Source organism: Camelus ferus, chromosome 7 (genome assembly GCF_009834535.1).
Source record: "Camelus ferus isolate YT-003-E chromosome 7, BCGSAC_Cfer_1.0, whole genome shotgun sequence".
Lineage (NCBI taxonomy): Eukaryota > Metazoa > Chordata > Mammalia > Artiodactyla > Camelidae > Camelus > Camelus ferus.
In genome coordinates, this window is record NC_045702.1 from 29642721 (window position 1) to 29664025 (window position 21305).

Here is a 21305-nt window from a genome sequence, read left to right on the forward strand (position 1 = left end):
GTCTCAGGGATTGCCATTTCTCTAGTCATTTAAAAAAGTATTGAGATAGAGGTGAGAAAGTTTATTTACTTATAACTGAGAAAGGTCGTTAAGAGAATGCCTGTGATGGTATGATACTGTTATTTCACCTCTTGCTTTAAAAGCGGTGAGTAACTTGTGCCTTTCAATCCCCTCAGAACAAACGAGGACTCTCTAACTCAACCTAACCACCGTATTCTTGAGCTACTCTTCCAAAATAATCCTAATCAACAAGGTTATAAGTGAAAGAACCTGTAAGGTATTTTAGGTTATCTTGCTATACTTCTAAAATAATTATTAAGAACTAGATCCTTAAGGGAACAATATGAGTTTTTGTCCTAACCAGGAAACTTAAGAGAGTGAAATGGGGTAGCTATTGGTAATATTAATAATTATGTTGGGACAGCAGGTATAAACCAGGATGTATGACCAGCTTAAGTTGGAAAGGCAGACAGAGGTGAGGTTCACAGGGCCTTGAAAAGCCATGTTTAGAAGCCTGGACTCTATCCTAAGTGCAATGTGCAATCTTTCACACTTGAAGGATTTCAAGGAGGGGATTTTCATGATCTGATTTGCATTTCAAAAGATCACTCTGGCTATAGAGAAGATCACAGAAGCATAAATGTGGGACTAAAAAGCATATTTAGGTACAAACAATCTTATGAAAGAAAAAAGAATACTCCTACTTTCTACCATATTTTATCCAGTAAATAAAAAATTGGTTAAACCTATGAAAGAACCACATGAAAAAAACAAAAACATAATAAATTTGACTATAAAACACATGTGGACAAGATTCCACTTACAAAGAATTTTATTTGTTCTAAGATCTTGTAACAATGAAAACAAGTTTGAAGTAAACTTACTGAGATGAGTCATGAACATGGGATTAAAAAATCTCACCATATCATGCTCCTCTAATCAATATATGAGAATTACTACTTGGATTTAATTCAAGAGACAACTATTTTTCCATTTTCAGCTATCATAATATATTTACTATTTAGAGTTTCTTAAGAAAAAAAGCAAGCATTCTTAGAAACATTTAATTAAAAAAAAGGAATGTCAAGTTATAAAATGTCAGTTCTGTAAGTTACTGTAAATTTTGAGATGTTACAAAAACACTGTCATATTTACATAAGACAAAAGAAAAAAGTACATATTGTATGACTTACAGTGCAGACTCCATTTGGATAATGTTCTTTTACATAAGCTCGCAGAGCAGTTTCTACTGAAGTTCTCCATGATTCAACTGCATTTTCTGCTTCATATGGTCTTGGATCAGTTGCTTCCTTTCTCAAGTGATCAAATTTGAAACAGATTCTATTTTTGGGATCCAAAAACTTCCCATTTCCCAAGTCACCATGCTCTGTTATCAATACCTTCAATGATGCAATAAATTTTGGGGGAAAAAAGTATTTATTACAGCATTTAAATACTGATATACTAATATAAATTCACTTAAGTTTTTCCCTTAAAACTATAATTCTACTCCAAGCAACTGGTTTAAATACACGGCACAACTATAATACTTCAAATGAGTAGACTATAAAGGCAATGAGGCTACTCTCATTCAGCTTAGATCAGTGGATCTGATTTTCTCCCAATATAACATCCAGCTACCTGGTGAAAAGACATTCGACTTACTACTAGAGTCAGATTTGTTTGTTTGTTTGTTTTTGAGAACTAGGAACAGTTTACTATTTCTGTTATCAGTCTTCAGTTTCACAAAACTAAGAAAACTTCAGTGAGAATGGTTACAAGGGAGTGATTTTAATCCAGTGAGAATCCTCTTCAGTGTGTCTTACATTACTTCTTGGCCCACAGTCTCATCTACTGTTAAGTACTTAATGCTGCCTGTTTTTACTAACCTAATCATTGACAGCTGTTTTCAATTCATTTCCAAAATTTAAAAAATGTAATTTCTTCATTTATGTACATTTAAACTATACATGCATAAATTTGACATTTTGTGCTTTATTTTTTAAATTTCCCTTTTTCCCTCCCATGCAACTCTCCCAATCTGTGACTACATACCTATGTCAGGACTCCCTCATCCCTTTGATGTAAATTATGTAAACACAGGATGTATCCTTCTAAATTTTTTTCAGTCATATAACCCTACACAGATAAATATATACACATCTATGTATATATACACACACATACAGGGGTTTTTTTGGTCACTGTTTTGTAAGAATGGAATGAAAAAGCACACATATGCACATATATTTTTCTGTATCTTGTTTTTTTCAGCATCAACACTTTATACAAATCCTTCAAATTCAACTGGTAAACCTCTCACCACTCTTTTTAATGTTGCATAAAATCCCATGATGTGAATATAATATAATGTCTTCTGCCATTACACTATTAGTGGATCATCTCTTTGTTTCTAGGCTGGTTTTTGTTTTTGTTTTTCTGTGGGGAGGGACAGGCACATCAAAAATGCTGAAGTAAGTATTATTGTACATATTCTAACACAGTAATGTTTTTATTTCCATTGGATGCTTCTCTTAGATTCTCAGCAGTGGAACAGTGGGTAAAAGGGCTTATAGATTTAATTTTTAATACATAATTAGACTACTTCCAAAAATGGCTGTGACAATCTACATTTCTACGAAAAATATATGAGATATGTTTCCCTTCACAGTATCACCATCAATAGCCTAACAGTTCTTCCTTTACTATGATGAGTATAAAGTGTATCTTGTTACTTCAAATATATCTCTCTGATGGAGAGATCTAAATATCTTTTCATGTTTGTGGGTCATTTTCTCTTCTGTGAGCAAATCTTTTGAATATTTTTTATTTGGGTTGGGTTTTTTCATATTAATTTATGAGTCCTTTGTTTAAGGTATTTGTTTTATTCTACAGTTAAAATAATTGGTATGTAACAAAATGCCCATCTTTTATAGTTTCTAGGTTTCTAGTCTTATTTAAGATGGTCTCCTCTGCCCTTATACATGCAGACTCTTTTCTCCTAAAATTCTAGACTATTCTACAAATTTTTAATCCACCTGAAATTTATTTCTGTATATTGTATAAGACAGAAAACTGGTTTAATTATATGGTACATATAGTTGATAGAAACCAGTTATACCAGTATCTTTCAATATATGTCTGTCTAAATTATAATCCTGTCATGTAGAAAAATTTTCATGTATCTGGTACTAAATTCTGGTTTGATATGCTGTTCTACTGATCTATTTGTCTACTCTACACAATACCACCCTGATTTGACTTTACATTGGTTGTTAAAAGCATCTTCTATCTGGCAAGGCAATTCTCTCTCACTATTCTTACATTTTTCTTATTTTTTTCAACCATGTTTTTCACATAAAGTTTATGAAAATTTTGACCAATTTAAAAAACGATCAGGATTTTAGTCAAACTGCATTAAATTCATATTTAGTTTAAAAATAATTTAACTTTCTACCTCAAAATGGAATTTAGTGTGCTTTCCATTTCTTCAGATACTGTTTCATGTGTTTCAAGAAGATAAGCACCATTTTCTTCAAAATCCTATGCATTTCCTGTTAAGGTTACTCTTAGGTTAATGTACAATTTTGCCTCTATTTAAAATGAAAACTCCTGCTCCTCCAACCACTTCTAGTTTAAAGGTGATTACTTGCCACAACAGAGGAAAGCTAATGCATTTTGTATACTTACCTTAAGTTCAGACATCTCATGAAATTCTTTTAAGTCTAATGGTTTTTTTGTTTTTGGTTGGGAGGTTAATTTTATGGGAGTTTCTCAGTATTTCTAAATATATAAATCATGACGCTTAAGAGCATCCTCTTCTTTTTCAAAGCTTTAAGAATTCTCATTCTCTTGCCTTATTTACTATGCTTCCATTTGTGATAAATAATAATGATAATAAGTTGACACATCTAGTTAATTTTCTATGTTAACTAAAATTATTTTAGTGTTTGTAGATATTGACTATTTACTTTTTTTGATACTTACTATTGGTTTTCATTAAACAGTCTATATATTTAGGAAGTTTTCATCTATCCATATTTTACTTAGGGTTTCTGTAATGAGGACTTGCTGCTGGATTTTTCAAATCCTTTTTCACTGTCTACTGATATATCATAAGGCTGTGTTCTCTTTATTATTTGTTGGCTAATTGATAAGACCAATATATTGCCTTACATGGAACCACTCTTGCATTCCTGTAATAAATTCTATTTAATCTTAGCATATTATTCTCTTGATATATTTCTGGATTCTATTTGTTAGTATCTATTCAAAGTTTTAAAATCTATAGTCATACATGAGATTATTATAGTTTCCTTTTTTGTTTAATATTTATTAGATTTAAGTATTAAAATTATGCTAGGTTCATAAAATGAGTTTGGGAGCTATCCAACATTTTAAAAAAGATGCATTCTGTGGACTCAGCAAGTCTTTTAGGAATTCACCTTAACAAAACAATGTGCCTGGAGGTACAGTGATGTTCAACATAGCATTGTTTATAACAGTTTAAAAAACAATCAAAAACTAAAATCTCCCAAGAAAGAAAATAAATTTAGGAGATTCATAAAATGAAACACTATACGGCTCTCTCTATATGTGTGTATATAACACACAAACATGTCCCTAACTATCTATCTAAGTTTATATTTTTTCCTTTATTTACAAGTCATCTTCTGTCTAGTCTCCTAACCCCAGAACAAGACTACATATTACATAATGAGTAAAGCCAAATCCAAGCTTTGATATAATTAGCCACTGAGAACTAATTGTTACTACTCTCATATTCTACCTACCAGTTCCTTCTTTATATTGTTTTATATAAACTGTGCTTAGCATAATATGAATACAATCATTGTTCAATTACTAATAACTTTAAACCAAAAAAATTTAAAAATAAGAATACTAGTGACTTTTTGTGGTTTTTCTTTGCTTAGCAATTCCAACTTGCACTTTGGAAGGAAAAGATTTAATAATTACTAAATGCTAAGTTACTCACATGAAGAACTGTAGATTTCCAGAGCAACCAAATTATGATATAAATCTTACTAATATATATTCTAGATTTTGGATTAATATAGGATTGATTTATTTTTCCTATAAAAAACAAGAAAGTAGATTTAAAGCAATTATTTTCTAAAATCTTAAAAGAATTACATTTGAATATTTCTAAAAGGGACTTTCTGCTAATAGCATTATTGGTCTCAACAAAAAAACCTAAATGTTCAATTACTTTGCCCACAAGTGGCTATGATCAAAATGAACACTTTCTTAAATATATAAACATACCACTTCACAATTCTTGCAGGATACATTAACCATTATAAATGAAACAAAGAAAAGCCAGATTCTGTGTTTATATGAAACATACCTGATCTTCATAACCTTCAATTTTTACTGGAGTAAACTGGTCCAAGTTATACTGTGCAAATGCACTAAAAAAGAACACCAATAATTTAAAATTACATATTTAATGTTCTTAAAAAAATCACAACTAATTCACTTGTCAATAAGTCTTCTGTACTGCACATGACAAGTTAAATAAAATTATAATTCTCCATTATTGATCTTATACTAAGGAAAAATATACAGATATGGCTATTTTTAAAACTGATGAATGACATCCAGCTTTCAATGTTTAGAAAAATTAAATAAGTAAGTTTAATTGATCTTTTCATTCATTGAATGAAGAGGTTAGCCACCTATAAGATATATATCCAATTATTTAAGTATATGTTTAGCATGCAATATACCATGAAACAGAGTAGATGCTGTGAGAGATACAGAGTAATCAGACAGATCAAAAGGCTTACAATTGAATAGGAGAGACAACAGATAAACATAATCATAATACAAAGTAGAAAATACCATAAGAGAATGACCAATAAAACATCATGTAAAATACATACTTTAAAAAATTACATTCTGCTGAAGCAAGGGTAAGAAAAGAGAAATAGGAGTGATTTCATAATGGATGTGATACTGAAAATTAGTCATGAAATAATGGGTAGGCTCTCTGGTCTTACAGAAATTGGAGGGTTGCAAAGAAAAGAGTATTTCAATTACAGGGACCAGGATGAGCAAAATACATGAGGAGAAGATGGATTAGGTCCAACATCATAGAAAGCACCAAGCTCAATGTTTGGCACATAGCAGGTGTTCAGTTATATTTACTGAATTGAACTGAAAGGCCCTGCATGATGGAATAATTGCTTCATTTGGGAGGCAAAGCAGAATCACAGAAGCTTTTTGAGAAAAGAGAACTGAGAACTACTTCCAAAGAAGATTAATTTGGCAGCAGTGTGTATGACAATTGGGCGGTAGAGCAACTAGAGCCAGAAAAAGCAGTTAGGTTATCTTTAGGCAAACGTCCATGTCAGAACAGCTGAGAGTCTGAACAAGGAAATGGTGACGAGATGGATTCAAGATTAAAGCCTCTCTCTACTCTCATATGAGTAAAGAATAATATATTATGTAATTATATAATACATTTACAGGAAAAACTCTCATAGCACAGAAAATTATGTAAAAATATATGAAGATCACACCCCATTTTATTAAATCTATAACCTGGGAAATCTCTTCCACTTAATAGGAAAAATATTGAGAATTAAAAAATTTAGGAATACATCTCTAAATCTAATCTATTTGGAAGCTTTTCAAGTTAATCTGGATGGCAAGAAATCCACTGAATTTTCAGGTATTAGCTACTGGGTCTTCCCTAGAAAGGAATGTTTGGTTGAGGAAAGCATCACTGATGCGTTACGAGGAGACTAGTAACTGTAAAAATAGCAAAGTAGGATTAAATGACTACCTGTCAAATTCCTGACACTGCATGTTAAAAAAGATGGTGACAAATACAGAAACGCATGGAGGGAAAGGGAGATTTTCTTAATTCATTAAAACTGTAATTTTCTTAGGAATAGCCTCAACATAGCCAGGCAGTTACTATCCCTTAAATGAATTTATCTCAAAAGTATGTTTGAGATTAAACCAAAAATTCTAAATCATTTAGAATTCAGGATTCATTTTCCAGTAAAAGACATATTTAAATAATAAATTTAGATAATAATTTGGTCTTAGGCCTTTTACTGCTTATAATATCAAACCCAGTCCATTTATAATTTGGGAATGGTGGAAGAATAGAAAATCTGAAAAGTAGACAATGAATACGAAAGAGGTAAAATTTTATCTTAAATGTTCAAAGCAAGTTAAATTACAGGTGACAATTACAGCAGGAACCTAGAAGTCAGAATATCTAAGAGAATTTCTGAGTTTTGTTCAAACCCTGTTATTAGCTGGTATGGGCTGCATTTACCTCATTTGTAAGAAGAGGGGTTTGGACTAGATGACTTCCAAAATCCCGTCCAGTTCAGAAAACTTACTCCATCCAACCACTCAGCATCCATTCACTCACCCCTCCAACCATGCAAATATTTAGGTGTTAAGCACTCTACCAGACACAGTGAAAACAATGATTTCTATGCCCTTGTAGAATTCTGTAGCCCTATCATCCATTTTTAACTCACCTATTCCTGTATTTAGATCTTTTACACTCTTTACTATTAGTGATTTATATCTTACTTCTCACCATGTGTTTCCCTCAGTTTAGCCACATCATTTCTCTTATTTACTATTCAAATTCTATTTGTCATTTAAACTCAGCTCACAAACCACCTCTAAATAGAAATTAAAAATTTCTTCCTTTGGGCTCCAAAGGCCTTTGATATGCTTCTATTATCATATTTTATTTCCCTTGGCCTGATACTGAACATGTCTGACTCTCCACTGGAAAATCCCTAAGAGGCTTATTTGTCTCATCATCATGATGAAGTCTGGCATTCATGTCTGTTGAATAAAAGGCTATTTCTGGATATTTCAAAGTTTTCTACACTTGAGAGTACCAAGTCTTCAATATATCTAATTTTTTCTATAAAACACACTGAATTCATGCACTTAGTAAAGATGTCCCATTAGAATCACTCTTAAGAATAATAGCCATGTTTTTTCCCCTTATAGAAAGGAAGAATTTCTCAAAACTAAATATTCTCAATTTCTCAAAATTAAATTTAAAAAAAAGAGATAGAAAGAGTTAAAGCAACAGGGAAAAGGTAGGAGGAGGAAAAGAAGTACAGAGAAAGAGATGTACTTGTGTAAAAGAAATTCAAAATCAAAACATTTAATTGAAGAAGCAACAGGACTATGGCTATGCACTTACTCTGGTGAAACTGCCACTACGACACACCGATGTTTTTACAATGCTTTCCAAGCTTATGTTATACAGTTTTGGACAGCCTCAACTGATATGTGATACATTATCTTCTGAGGGTGAAATCAGGTTTGAAGATATTTCAAATGTAATTCAAGACCAAGTCTAGTGAACAACTCGGGGAAGGGTGGTTAACATTATTTTTGCTTGAAAGTTATTTCATAGAAAGTTCATTGTGAATAAGAGTAACATAATTTTAAAGTCAGTCAATGACTTAAGGCATATTTCTGTACTTCACAGATACTCTCAGACATCTACAAAATGAATTTGAATGAATATTTAGTTTTGAGAAATTCTATACAAGGAATACTCCTGAAGTCAACAAAAAGAATCAATACTTTCTCTACTTGTTCATCTAGTTAGCCATCATTCGCTGAGAGTATAATCACATGCAAGAAAATCTGGAAGATTCTACTGAAAATTTTAATGTTTTTTGAGGTCATACCATAAACATCTTGTTTTATCATTAGGTAGATTTCCTCAGAGACTGATTTCCCTAAAAGATCAAAATATCAAGCATCTAAATGTATATACCTCTTGAAACATGGACAAGGACTGTTCCTGAAATTTGGCCCACAATAAAGAGAAATTTAATTCATATTTCAATCTCTTTTTAAAACAAATCCAATTTATTTAAATGTAACAACCATCATCAGATAAATACTCTTTTGGACAAATTAAAATTTCAATACTTTCATCATTTTTGAGTCAAATATATGACTATTTCATACCACTTATATATTTATGAGTGTTTCTCCAACCTTCATTAAACTTTACTCTGTAGGGGAAAAACTCTTCTTCCAAAAAATGAAGTTTCTCATTGTCTTAACTGAAAAAAATCCACTGATTTTTGCACCTCCATGAAACAACCAACACATTTATTTACCACAGAAAACTCAGAGGAAAGGTTTACTTTGAGAGTGCTGCTGTTAAAAGTTCATAAATGCTGTATGTTTTATTTCCATAAGACTTCTGTCAACATGCTATATGCTATTATAAAGAAAATTAATTTTACTTGAATATATAACTTAAATAGGTTTAAAGAACTTAGAAGAGGCCATTTACTCAGAAAGTAATAACTAAATTCAAAGATATCAAGTAAATTGATTTCTACCAAGCACTTTAATATAATGATTACAGGGGTGGCAACTGTCCATTAACAGATGAATGGATAAACAAAATGTAGAATATGTATATAGTAAGTGTTAAAAAGGAAGGAAATTTTGACAACATACTCCAACATGGATGCACCTTGAAGACATTCTGCTAAATAGAATAACCCAGGCACAAAAAGACAAATATTGTATGATTTCACTTATATGAGGTGCTTAGGGAAGTCAAATTCACACAGACAGAAAATAGAATGGTGGTTTCCAGGGGCTGAGGAGAGGGAACAATGAGAAATTACTGCTTAAATGGTATGGAGTTTCAATTGGGGAAAATGAAAAAGAAGTTCTGAAGATGGGATGGTGGTGATTGTTACACAAAAGTGTGTATGCACTTAATGTCAAAGAACTGTACAACCAAAAAGGGTTAAAATGGTATATTTTATATTAGGTATATTTTTCCCACAATTAAAAAATAATAAATAAAAATTGCTATTTAAAAAATAAAAAGACACAAAAGACCCTGAATTGCCAAAACAATCCTGAAAAAGAAGAACAGAGCTGGAGGAATGACACTTCCTGACTTCAGATTATACTACAAAGTTATAGTAACCAAAACAGTCTGGTACTGGCAGGAAAACAGACACATAGATCAATGTAACAGGGTGGCCAGAAATGAACCCACCCACTTACGGACAACTAATCCACTAGAAAGGAGTCAAGAATACACAATGTAGAAAAGACAGTCTCCTCAATAAGCGGTGTTAGGAAAACTGGACAGCTACATGTAAAAGAATGAAATTAGAACAGTCTCTAACACAATATATATATATATACACACACACACACATATATCTATGTGTATATATGTATATATACAAAATGGATTACAGACCTAAATGTAAGACTGGAAACCATAAAACTCCTAGAGGAAAACACAGGCAGAGCAATCTGACATACATTTTAGCAATATTTTGGGGGATATGTCTTCTAAAGCAAAGGAAATAAAAGCAAAAATAAACAAATGGGACCTAATTAAACCTAAAAGCTTTTGTACAGCAAAGGAAACCATCAACAAAACAGACAACCTACTGAATAGGAGAAAATATTTGCAAATAAGACCTTAAGGAGTTAGTATCCAAAATATATAAAGAGGTGATACATCTCAATATCAAAAAAAATTTAAAAATAGGCAATTAAAAAAATGGGCAAAAGACCTGAATAGACATTTTTCAAAAGAGAGCATGCAGATGGCCAACCAGCACATGAAAAGATGCTCAACATCATTAATCTTCAGAGAAATGCAAATTAAAACCACAGTGAGATTATCACCTCACACCTAGATTATCACCTCACACCTGTCAGAATGCCTATCATTAAAAAGAACACAAATAACAAATGTTGGCAAGGATGTGGAGTGGTTGGTGTAAATTGGTGCAGCTACTATGAAAAACAGTATAGAGGTTTCTCAAAAAACTAAAAATAGAACTACCATATGACCCAACAGTTTCACTCCTGGGTATATGTCTGAAAAAAATAAAAACACTAAGTCAGAAAGACACAAGTATCCCAATGATCATAGCAGCAGTATTTACAACTGCCAAGAAATGGAAGCAACCTAAGTGTCCATCAACAGATGAACAGATAATGAAACTGTGATGTAAATATATACACCGTGGAATACTACTCAGCCATAAAAAATAACAAAATTTTGCAATTTGCAATAACAAAGATGGACTTGGAGGATATTATGCTAAATGATGTAAGTCAGACAAAGAAAAATAAATACTGTATGATATCACTTATATGTGGAATCTAAAAAATAAAACAAACTAGTGAATATGATAAAACAGAAATAGACTCACAGGTATAGAGAATGAACTAGTGGCTACCAGTAGGGGTGAGGATTAAGAGGTACAAATTGTTATATATAAAATAAATAAGCTACAAGGATCCACTGGACTACACAGGGAATATAAACAGTATTTTGTAGTAACTATTAATGGAATATAACCTTTAAAAATATTGAATCACTATGCTGTACAGCTGTAACTTACATAGTAAGTTACATCAACTATCTTCAATTTTAAAAAATGGGAAAAAATAACAGGAATTTAAGTCAGAAGCAAAGTCTGATATGCCTAGAAGTCTGCTGAGCCTCTACAATCATTAGGATTAACTGTTAAGAAAAAATTAATTTGATAAAGCCTTTAAATATTACAAAAATAGAATTAAAGCAACCTTCCCCCATTACTCAGGATTTTACATATTGGGTAGTATACAAGGATGAAAGCAGGTGACTGTATAGATACTAAAACACACTTTGTAAGGTACTTAAAAATCTGTTTAATTTCATCATTTTCAAATGAGTAATGGAGTTAGTTGGCCTAAAATATGGGTCCCCAGACCTTATTTAGGGAGGTGGGAGTAGGAAGAGAACCAATTATTTCTCTGAAATCTTAAGATGGTTGTGGCAATTCATAATTGTGGTCAATGGTCCAAAGATGATGTACTAAGATTTAGAATTGTCTTGTTCTCTGAATCACTCACAAATCCAGTAAATACTTCTTAAGTAAATGTGTGTCCTGTACTATCTTAGGTATTTATGGTTAAATAAAACAAGCTCTTAACCCTCAAAAATTTATTAGGGTCAAACATTTAACAAAAAGTAAAACTCAAACAAAATTTAAAGCAAACACAATTTCAAAAAATCAGAGCTTCTAAAATAATTTTATCCAACTTTGCAAATGTCAAAATGTAGTACTGAGTGCATAAGCCACTGCCAAACACAAAAACAATGAATAGAGAAATTCTTGTTATAATTGTGTCCCTATGTCCTTCTGTGACCAAAAATACTTCTCTTCTAACTTAGTACATATATGTTATATATTTGAAGTTGATGTACAAATATCCATTTCATGGATTAGTACTTAACACTTTCAAAATATTTTTTCCTATGGCACTTTAGTTATTTTAATATAATATATAATACTTACTGGGCTGCTCCTTCCCTGAGAAGATTATCATTATTAAGCAGTAACCGAACATCTGCAAAATAAATGTTTTCTATATTACTATTTTTCTAAGTTTGAAATTTCTATGTAATGAATGTATGTTATTTGGTCTTATATTAACACCCTTCCCATAGCCCAACATGTAAGGAAGATCAAAATATCACTATGATGACCAAAATAATCACAAAAACACATCATGGCATTCATGGGGGAAAAAAAAAAAGAAAAAAAATTTTGGTTAGGAAGTAGGAGAGGGAATGAAACAAAAATATATGTTATTTCATACCCTTATGGTGAATGCAGGTCAACTAGAATATATCTCCAAAAAACTAAAGTGGATAAACTACACCAAAAAGATGGTGTGATAAGATCTGCAGAAGACTTAGCACTAAGCCTCTTAGTCTGACAATATTATCATGAGTTTCAAATGAATTTGCTCCATGGAAAAAGTGATTAAACAAGAAAACAGTTTGTGAACACAGTACAGATGTAGGTATTTTTTTCCTCAGACAGCTCAAGGTCAACAACAAACGAATATTTAGTTCACTACAGATAACTACTTTATTTGATTTAGTAATCTCACTTTGGTTGCTTTGATTCTTAAATATGTCCTAATTTTAGACTCTACTATATAGACATGTGCCTATTAATCATTAAACTATAACTTTAAAACTGCAACTTCCAATTGGAAAATCCAAGCACTTTGTAAAATATAAAGGAAAAAAAAATCACATAATTTCATCAACAAACAAAATACTATTCTAATCTTGGTGTATTTTCTTTCATTATTTTTCCTATACACTTGGCTACTTTTCATAATTGCTATCATAAATTATATATAACAATGTATCCTAATTTTTTCATTAAAAAAGAACACAAATAACCTAAATACCTACCTTAAGAAACTGGTTAAATATAATATAAAGATTGTAGTTCTTATAGTGTAAAATTGGGCATTCATTAAAAATAATGTACATATACATTTACCAACATGGAAATATATCCATAATACAATAAATAAGAAGGGGATAAATCAGCATGTACAGCACTATCATATTTATGTAATGTTATATACATATGTTTAAATTGAGAAAGGTTGGAAATATTTCATTCAAAGAGTGGAGAATTACAGACTAGAATTTAGTGTGATTTTTAGGTTCTTTTCTGCACTTTGGAAATTTTAGAATGACTATGAATCATTTTTACAAAAATGACAAAGTTATTCCAAAAAAAAAATACTGCCTATTCATATACCTCTTTTCAGTAGTATGACCCAATTTAAAAAAAACAATCCCTTTTGCTAAGCAATAAATACTAATTTGATTTCTAAATTAAGTGATTTTAAACAATGGAAGCTTTCACTTGAAACGTATTTTTAAAAATACTGACATTTACAGTTATAGTTATTCCTATCTCACAAATAAAATTGGGAATTCTATACGATAAATATGTTTCCTACATTTTCAATATTTAAAACATAATAACAGTGGTACTCCATGGTAGTGTATCTTTTTCAGTTCTATCTAAGTGGGAAAATAATTTAAAAGCAGAATCTATTTGATCCAGTTAGCTTCACTTGGGAAAAAATGTCCAAACTTTTATTATAAGGAGAATACAGTGGAAGAAATAGAAAGAGAAGAATTTGAATAAAATAAAAACTACCCTTAAAGAAAAAACTAGGCTGTGGTTCCAAGCCAGACTACACAATCAGAACAATGGATGGTGAGTGGAAGTGGCCTCCCATCCCAATAAAGGACACATTTCAGTGTTCCAGCCCACATAACGTATCAGTTTCTGAGAATGAAGACCAGAACAACGTTCCAAAACTTCTAACATAGCCAATCTGGGAAACAGCATTTAGGAACCACTGAACTGACAAGATTTTATGATTCTGCAATTCTAAAATTTGTGGCTTTTTTTGGTACCATTCTAATGCTAATGTTATCAACAAAAATAGTATGAAAACAATCATACGCATGAGATTTTCCCCTCAAATATTTAATTCCTCTTTAAAATACCCCCTCAGTTAAAATTTACTTTATGTAACATTTCATATCCCACTTCCATTCCCCATCTTCATCCCAGGGCTACTGAATGGTTCATCCTAAATGCTGGAATCTATTATACCTCCTGACAGAACATATCAATTAAACATCAGTTTGAATGAGACAGAAAAGCAATTTCTAGGACTCATACATTCTTTCAGGGCCTTTCTGATTAAAAATTTGTAGGGCATTTAATTCAACATACGAATAATAAGTGAAAAACTTTTACTCAATTGTGTTCTTGGCTCTTAAATTGTACTGGAGTTTGGGGGCAACTGACTTCAGTGCAGTTTCCCCATTATCAATTTAAGTTAAATGCCAACTTTTGACCCCAAGGACTCTATCTTTAATGCTTCAACCATCAAACATATTAATATATATTTAGGTTACAAAGGCTGAATATTAAACCGGAAGTTAAACTCTACAGGAAGCAGAAATACTTTTGAATTCTTTCCCAATTTCTCAATTCACTGCTTGAGATTTTATAGTTCTCTTGAAAGGAAGAATTATTTTACCTTCTAGATTTTTTACAATGTAGACATGCCATTCTTCCTCTAAATGTAGAGTCATTGGTTAAATTTTTAACTCTTTTTTTTGGGGGGGGAGTAATTAGGTTTATTTATTTTGTTTTTAATGGAGGTATCGAGGATTGAACCCAGGACCTCATGCATGTTATGCACGCACCCTACCACGAGCTATCCTCCACTAAACTTGTTAACATATAATACATACTAAATCATATATTAATATAATTTGTGGATGATTTAAGGGATTTTCAAGGGTATTTTAACTTTATACAATTTTTGGCTCCTTTTTTGACTTTCAAACCTAATCTTTTCTGAGATTTCATTACATCTTATACTATGAATGAAAATGGGTTGTTAAACATCTTTAAAAACATGTTTAAATGCAAGGACCTACTGTATAGTACAGGGAACTATATTCAATTTCTTATAATTAGCTGTAATGGAAAGCATCCGAAAAAAATACATATGTGTGTGTGTGTGTGTGTGTGTGTGTGTGTGTGTGTGTGTGTGTGTATGTATATGTATAAACGAACCACTTTGCTGTACACCTGAAACATTGTAAATTGACTACAATAAAAAATAAGAATTAAAAAATAAAACATTACCTTTCAGGAAAAAAAAAGAAATAAACCATGTTTAAATAGCTTACTCTGGAGTAGAATGTTTTAAAAAATGAAACTGAATAGCCCTGTGTAAATCTTTAGTTTTAATTTAAGACATGGTGAAGCCCAAACATATATGCAGCAGAAACAACACATTCAAAGTACTTGTGGTAGCTTATTCTTAAAACTGCTTAAGAAAAGTTTTGTATAAAGATCACTACAGGCCATTTTCCTGGTGACTGTTTCAACCATTCGTAAGTTAAAGAAGAGCTATTGTTACAGCTTTTACAGCTCCCAGAAGACTATATAACACAGTTTAAATTTAAATTAAACAGTCTTATCTATGGGTGAATAATTACAAAAATGTTTGCCAGTGAGGTATGAGGTTTAAAGAAAGTCATACTGTGAACTGATTTATGAGATATAATTTAAATAACAAATTGTTTCTACAGGTGATGTCATCTTCTAAGCATGTGAAATAATGTTTTTCCCCCCTTTTTGGCTGTTTCTATTAATCCAGTAGGTTTTTCTTTAAAAGAAATATAAAAAATTCATTTCACAATTCAAAAAACAAAAAACAAAAAAGTTAAAATCAAATTTTTCTTGTCTTTCCAAATGATTTAATATTATTCTTTAAAGAGTGTTAATTTAATCAAACATAATTATTATGTCATAAATACATTTTATTCTAGACATTACAAAATCAAGACTGACAAAAATTTTCACTGTAATTCAGAAAATATGGATTATTCTACAAACTTCCCTTAAGTTATTTTGGTTATGTAATTTATTCTTTTAAAAAGGAGTGCATGACATATCAAGCCTTAGTGTTATGAATTAAACACTCACCATTAAACACCTCATTAAATTCTCCAGGAGGGGCATGAATGATGAATTTTGCTGCTATACGCACCTGAAACAGAAGTGAAGATATAAATATTCCATAGCATAGGCTTCTACTAAAACAACCAAAACCATGCAAAATTACACTATTCCAAAGTTCTACCAAAAATGGCTTAAGAAGTGACATTTTTTACTAAGACATCTTAAGTTTATTACTGTTTTAACAATTTAATATGCTCACAAACCATATAATATATAATTAATGCATTTTAAGATTCAAAGCTGTCTATATATAAACATTTTCTTATAAGCAAATTTTTCCTTTAAACTAAAATGAAAAAAAATGATTCATCAAGAAAATTTGTATGTGTGAGGAAGTAAGACGCATTTAGGTACAACGAAGAAAATATATTTGTGTGTCTATAAAGTCAGAAATCAGTTAAAAAAAAAAAAAGTACAATGAAAGAGGGAAGAAAGGTCTTGATTCAAAATGTTTTTAATATGAAACCCGACTGGATCTTAGAGAATTTTTGTTCAAATAAGTGAGAGAGAACATTATCAACAGGGGTACTGATAGGCATATTTTAAGAGAATAAAGGCTATATTAGTTAAAGAGATTAATCACTAATGAAAATACATAGGAGAGGTTAGATGACATGCCAAAAATTATAATTTTACTTAAGTCTGAGCATTTATAATAGTTTTCTAACCACTACACAATATTGCCTGACTAAACTGATCAGTGGTCTTGTCAGAAATATGCATTCATGAGCCCCACTCTGCATTAGATTCTGGAAATGAAGCTCAGGAAACACTATTTAAACAAATTTTCTAGGTGATTTTTTAAATGTACATTCACGTACTCAGTGAATTAAGGGACCACCCTTGGCAGAAACAAAAGCCTTGACTTATTTTCATATTGTCAACTTCACTAGCACTGTCACTGCTCTGATGTGGAAACTAAAAATAACAAAAGGAAAGTTACATATGTTTGTGTACATACGTGTGTGTGCATGGATCTAAGTACACATATGGTTTTCAGAGGAGAGAGACAGGTGAAAACGGTATACACAACTAAAATGAAGGTATTCCTAGCTAGAATCCACATATGTGACAAGGCCTTAAAAAGGTTAGAAAATGTCAATTTAAAACAAAAAGAAAAGCCTCTGTAGTCTGGAACACTAAAAAGTTTGAAGCAAAGCCTATACTTGTAATTGGATTCCACTGAGAGATTATAATAATGAAGATAACAAACATGGGATTGTTTAAATTAGTGCTTACCAAACACTTTTACATGGATTATCTCATTTACTCTTCAGTCTGATTACTGAATATACACTTTTATTCACTATATGCTGTTTCTCAGATTTAAAACAGTTTTGGTAGAATGGGTAGAATCTTGCCACCAAAAGATGAACATGGCAGAATGTGACAGAGTAGCCACCAAGCAACTGTCCCAGTATAACCCTTTTTTGGTATTTAAAATGTCAATAGCAACAACTTATGTGAAATAAATTCTTTGAAAGATGCAAAAATCCCAGAGTTCACCCCAAAAAAACCCAAACCAAAATAAAACAAAAACAGATAACCTGAATAGTCCTTGATCTACTAAAGAAACTGAATTTGTTAAGAACCAACAAATAAAACTCCAGGTTTTGTTAAAACAGGTATTTAAGGAAGAAATAATACCAATTCTACATAAATTATTCCAGAAAACAGAAGTGACGAAAACAACTTCCAACTTATTTTAAGAGAATAGCATCATCCTATACCAAAGACTAAAATATTCCAAGAAATACAACTTATATACCAAAATCTCTCATAAACATAGGTGCAAAAATCCTCAATGAAATATTAGCAAATTGAATCCAGCTACATATTGAAAGGATAAAACATCATGATGACCAAATGGGGTTTATCCTGGAAATGTGGGGTTGTTTCAGTATTTGAAAATCAACAATAGCAATTCACAATATCAGCTGATTAAAAATGAAAAACCACAGATCACCTCAATAGAAGCATAAAAATTATTTGATAACATTCAACAACCAAATATGATAAAAAACAAAACTCTAAGCAAACTAAGAAGACAATGTCCTTAATCTGATAAAAGGTATTTACCAAAAAGCCTACAGCTAACATCATTCTGAATGGTCAACGACTGAATACTTCCCCCTAAAATCAGGAACAAGATAAGCATGTCGGTTCTCATCACGCCTACTCAACATCATACTGAGGTCTTAGTGCAATAAGCTAAGAAAAAGAAATGAAAGGAATTTCATAAATAAAACTTTTTACTTGCTGATAACATGACTGTTTACAATGAAAAATCTTAAAGAACCTAAAAAACAAATAAAATACTCAACAACAACCTGTAAAATTTAGGTATAAATCTACAAAGTATACGCAGGACTAATATTCTGAAACTAGACAAAACACTGATGAAAGAAATAAAAGAAGATCTAAATAAATGGAGATATACGTTCATGGATTGGAAGGCTCATTATTGTAAAGATGAACAATTTTTTCCCAAACTATCCTACAGATTCAATAAAGGCCCAACCGAAATCCAAGCAGGATTTTGATGCATACCAACAAGCTGATTCTAACGTTGATATATCTCCTATATTATTATTTTTCTATGTTTGAAGAATGCAATGAATGCAGATTATTTTGGCCACGTATGAAAACTCTCCTTTTCCTCAAATGCAAGCAAGATAAAGAAATCACTCTGATGCCCAAAACAACAATAAACACACACACACACACACACACACACACACAGGACCACATACCATAGTATTACAATAAAAAGATTTTGTTTAGGAAATGAGTGGGATGAAATGTTATTTCACACCTTTAACAATTTAAATGCAAAGTCATAATGGCAAATGAACTAGAACAGCGGCAACACTTTTGAAAAAGAACAAAGTTGGAGAATTCACACTACCTAATTTTAGGACTTAATATAAAGCAGTCATTAAGATAGTGTAGTACTGGTAAGGGACAGACAGTACATGGAAGAGAACTGAGAGTCAAAAAAATATACCCACATATATATATGGCCAAATGATTTCTGACAAAAATGCAAAGCAATTCAATGGAGAAAGGACATCTTTTCAACAAATGATATCCAAACAATTAGATATCCATGAGCAAAAAAAAAATGAACTGCAGTCTAAATCTCACACCTTGTTAAAAAAAAAAATTACCTCAAAATTGATTACAGCTCTAAATGTAAAATACAGAACTTAAAAAAAAAAAAATAAGAGGAATCAAAAAGAAAAGCTTCATGACCTGGGGTAAGGCAAAATATTATTAGACATGATACTAAAACCACTGATCCATTTTAAAAAAACTAATAAACTGGACTTCATCAAAATTAAAACCTTATGCTCTATTATAAACAGTGTTAAGAGAATGAAAAGACAAGCTACAGACTGGAGAAAATATCAGCAAATCACATACCCAATAAAGAATCTGTATCTAGAAAATATACTATCAAAACTCAACAGTAAGAAAACAGTAAACAAAAGATGTAAACACACTTCATCAGAGAGAATATACAGAAGACAGATAAATGACACAAAAGGATGTGCTATCATTAATCACTAGGGAAATGATTATAAAAATCATTAAATACCACTATATACCTAACAGAATGAGTAAATAAAGACTGGTAATACCAAATGCTAGGTGAGGATGCAAAACAGCTGGCACTTTAACACACTGCTGTGGCAATGCAAAATGGTACAATCAGTATGAAAAACAGTTTGGCAATTTCTTATAAAGTTAAACACATACCATATGACACAACAATCCCACTTCCTGGCATCTACCCTATGTTCGCACAAAAATCTATTCAAAATTGCTCAAAACTAGAAACAACCCACAACCTAAATGTCCACAAACAGGTGAATGGATAAATGACAGTGCTTCTACACATGGAATACTACTCAGCAATGAAAAGGAACAAATTAGGAATACATGCAACAACTTGGATGAACCTCAAAAACCTGAGGCTGAATGAAAGAAACCAGTCCCAAAAGGTTACATGGTACCAATATATGATTCCATTTATATGACATTCTCAAATAAGTAATATTTGCCAGTGGCTGGGAGGAGGAGTGGGGAAGGGTGTGAATGCAAAAGAAGTAATGAGGGAAAGGAAGAAAATGAGGGAGTTTTGGGAGATGATAGAACTGCACTATATCTCAATTTTGGTAATGGTTACATGAATCTATACCTGTGTTGAAAGTCATCAAAAGAAGGGGGTTCTTTTATTTTACGTTAATTTAAAAAATATATTTTATGGGTTTTCAAAATTATTTTCTTCTAAATTGTTTAAAAGTATTATTAAAATCAAAAGGTTAAAATTTTAAAAATTGATTTTAAGCAGGCAAGGGTAGTAGGGTATGAAGACAGAGCATGCTAAATACACATTGGACTCTATTGTGATTATGTAAAATTCTTAATTTCCTTTGTCCCTTCTTCCTCTCTTCTATTGAGGTAAGGAGTTGTTAGAAAGCATTTAAAACAAAGTCTTAATCACAGGCAACAAATAAAAACTGTGATAACCTGCTGATGAATTTATCAACTATTTCTTTTGGAAACTTTTAGAATTTTGAGGAAATTGTTTTTAACACTCCTAATGACTTACACACTAATTAAACTGACAAAATTAAAGTACTGATAGCAAGAAATACTTAGTAATAGGATTAACTAGTTGTTGAGTTTTAAAATTTTTAATTGTTTCAAAAAAAGGGACTTACCATTCAGAATTTTATTCTATTTGTGGGGTATTTACCTAGAAAGAAAAATGCTCTATTCTTTATCTTACAGATTTATTTGCCCTTGCTATTGCACTAATGCATGCAGTAACCAAAAGGAGATAATGGACTA

The 21305-nt window shown here is 31.3% G+C and overlaps 1 protein-coding gene across 3 annotated transcripts in view; it reads right to left on the bottom strand.

The window, feature by feature from the left end:
* LOC102504138 (F-actin-capping protein subunit alpha-2) overlaps positions 1 to 21305 on the bottom strand; it is a 201014-nt gene that overhangs the window by 10959 nt on the left and 168750 nt on the right. For all 3 annotated transcript variants that reach the window (XM_032483642.1, XM_032483641.1, XM_032483640.1), the window contains 4 exons: positions 16410 to 16473; positions 12369 to 12420; positions 5369 to 5432; positions 1194 to 1400 (listed from right to left, as the gene is read on the bottom strand). In XM_032483642.1, the coding sequence (XP_032339533.1) occupies positions 1194 to 1400; positions 5369 to 5432; positions 12369 to 12420; positions 16410 to 16473 (387 nt within the window). The remainder of the gene's footprint in view (positions 1 to 1193; positions 1401 to 5368; positions 5433 to 12368; positions 12421 to 16409; positions 16474 to 21305) is intronic.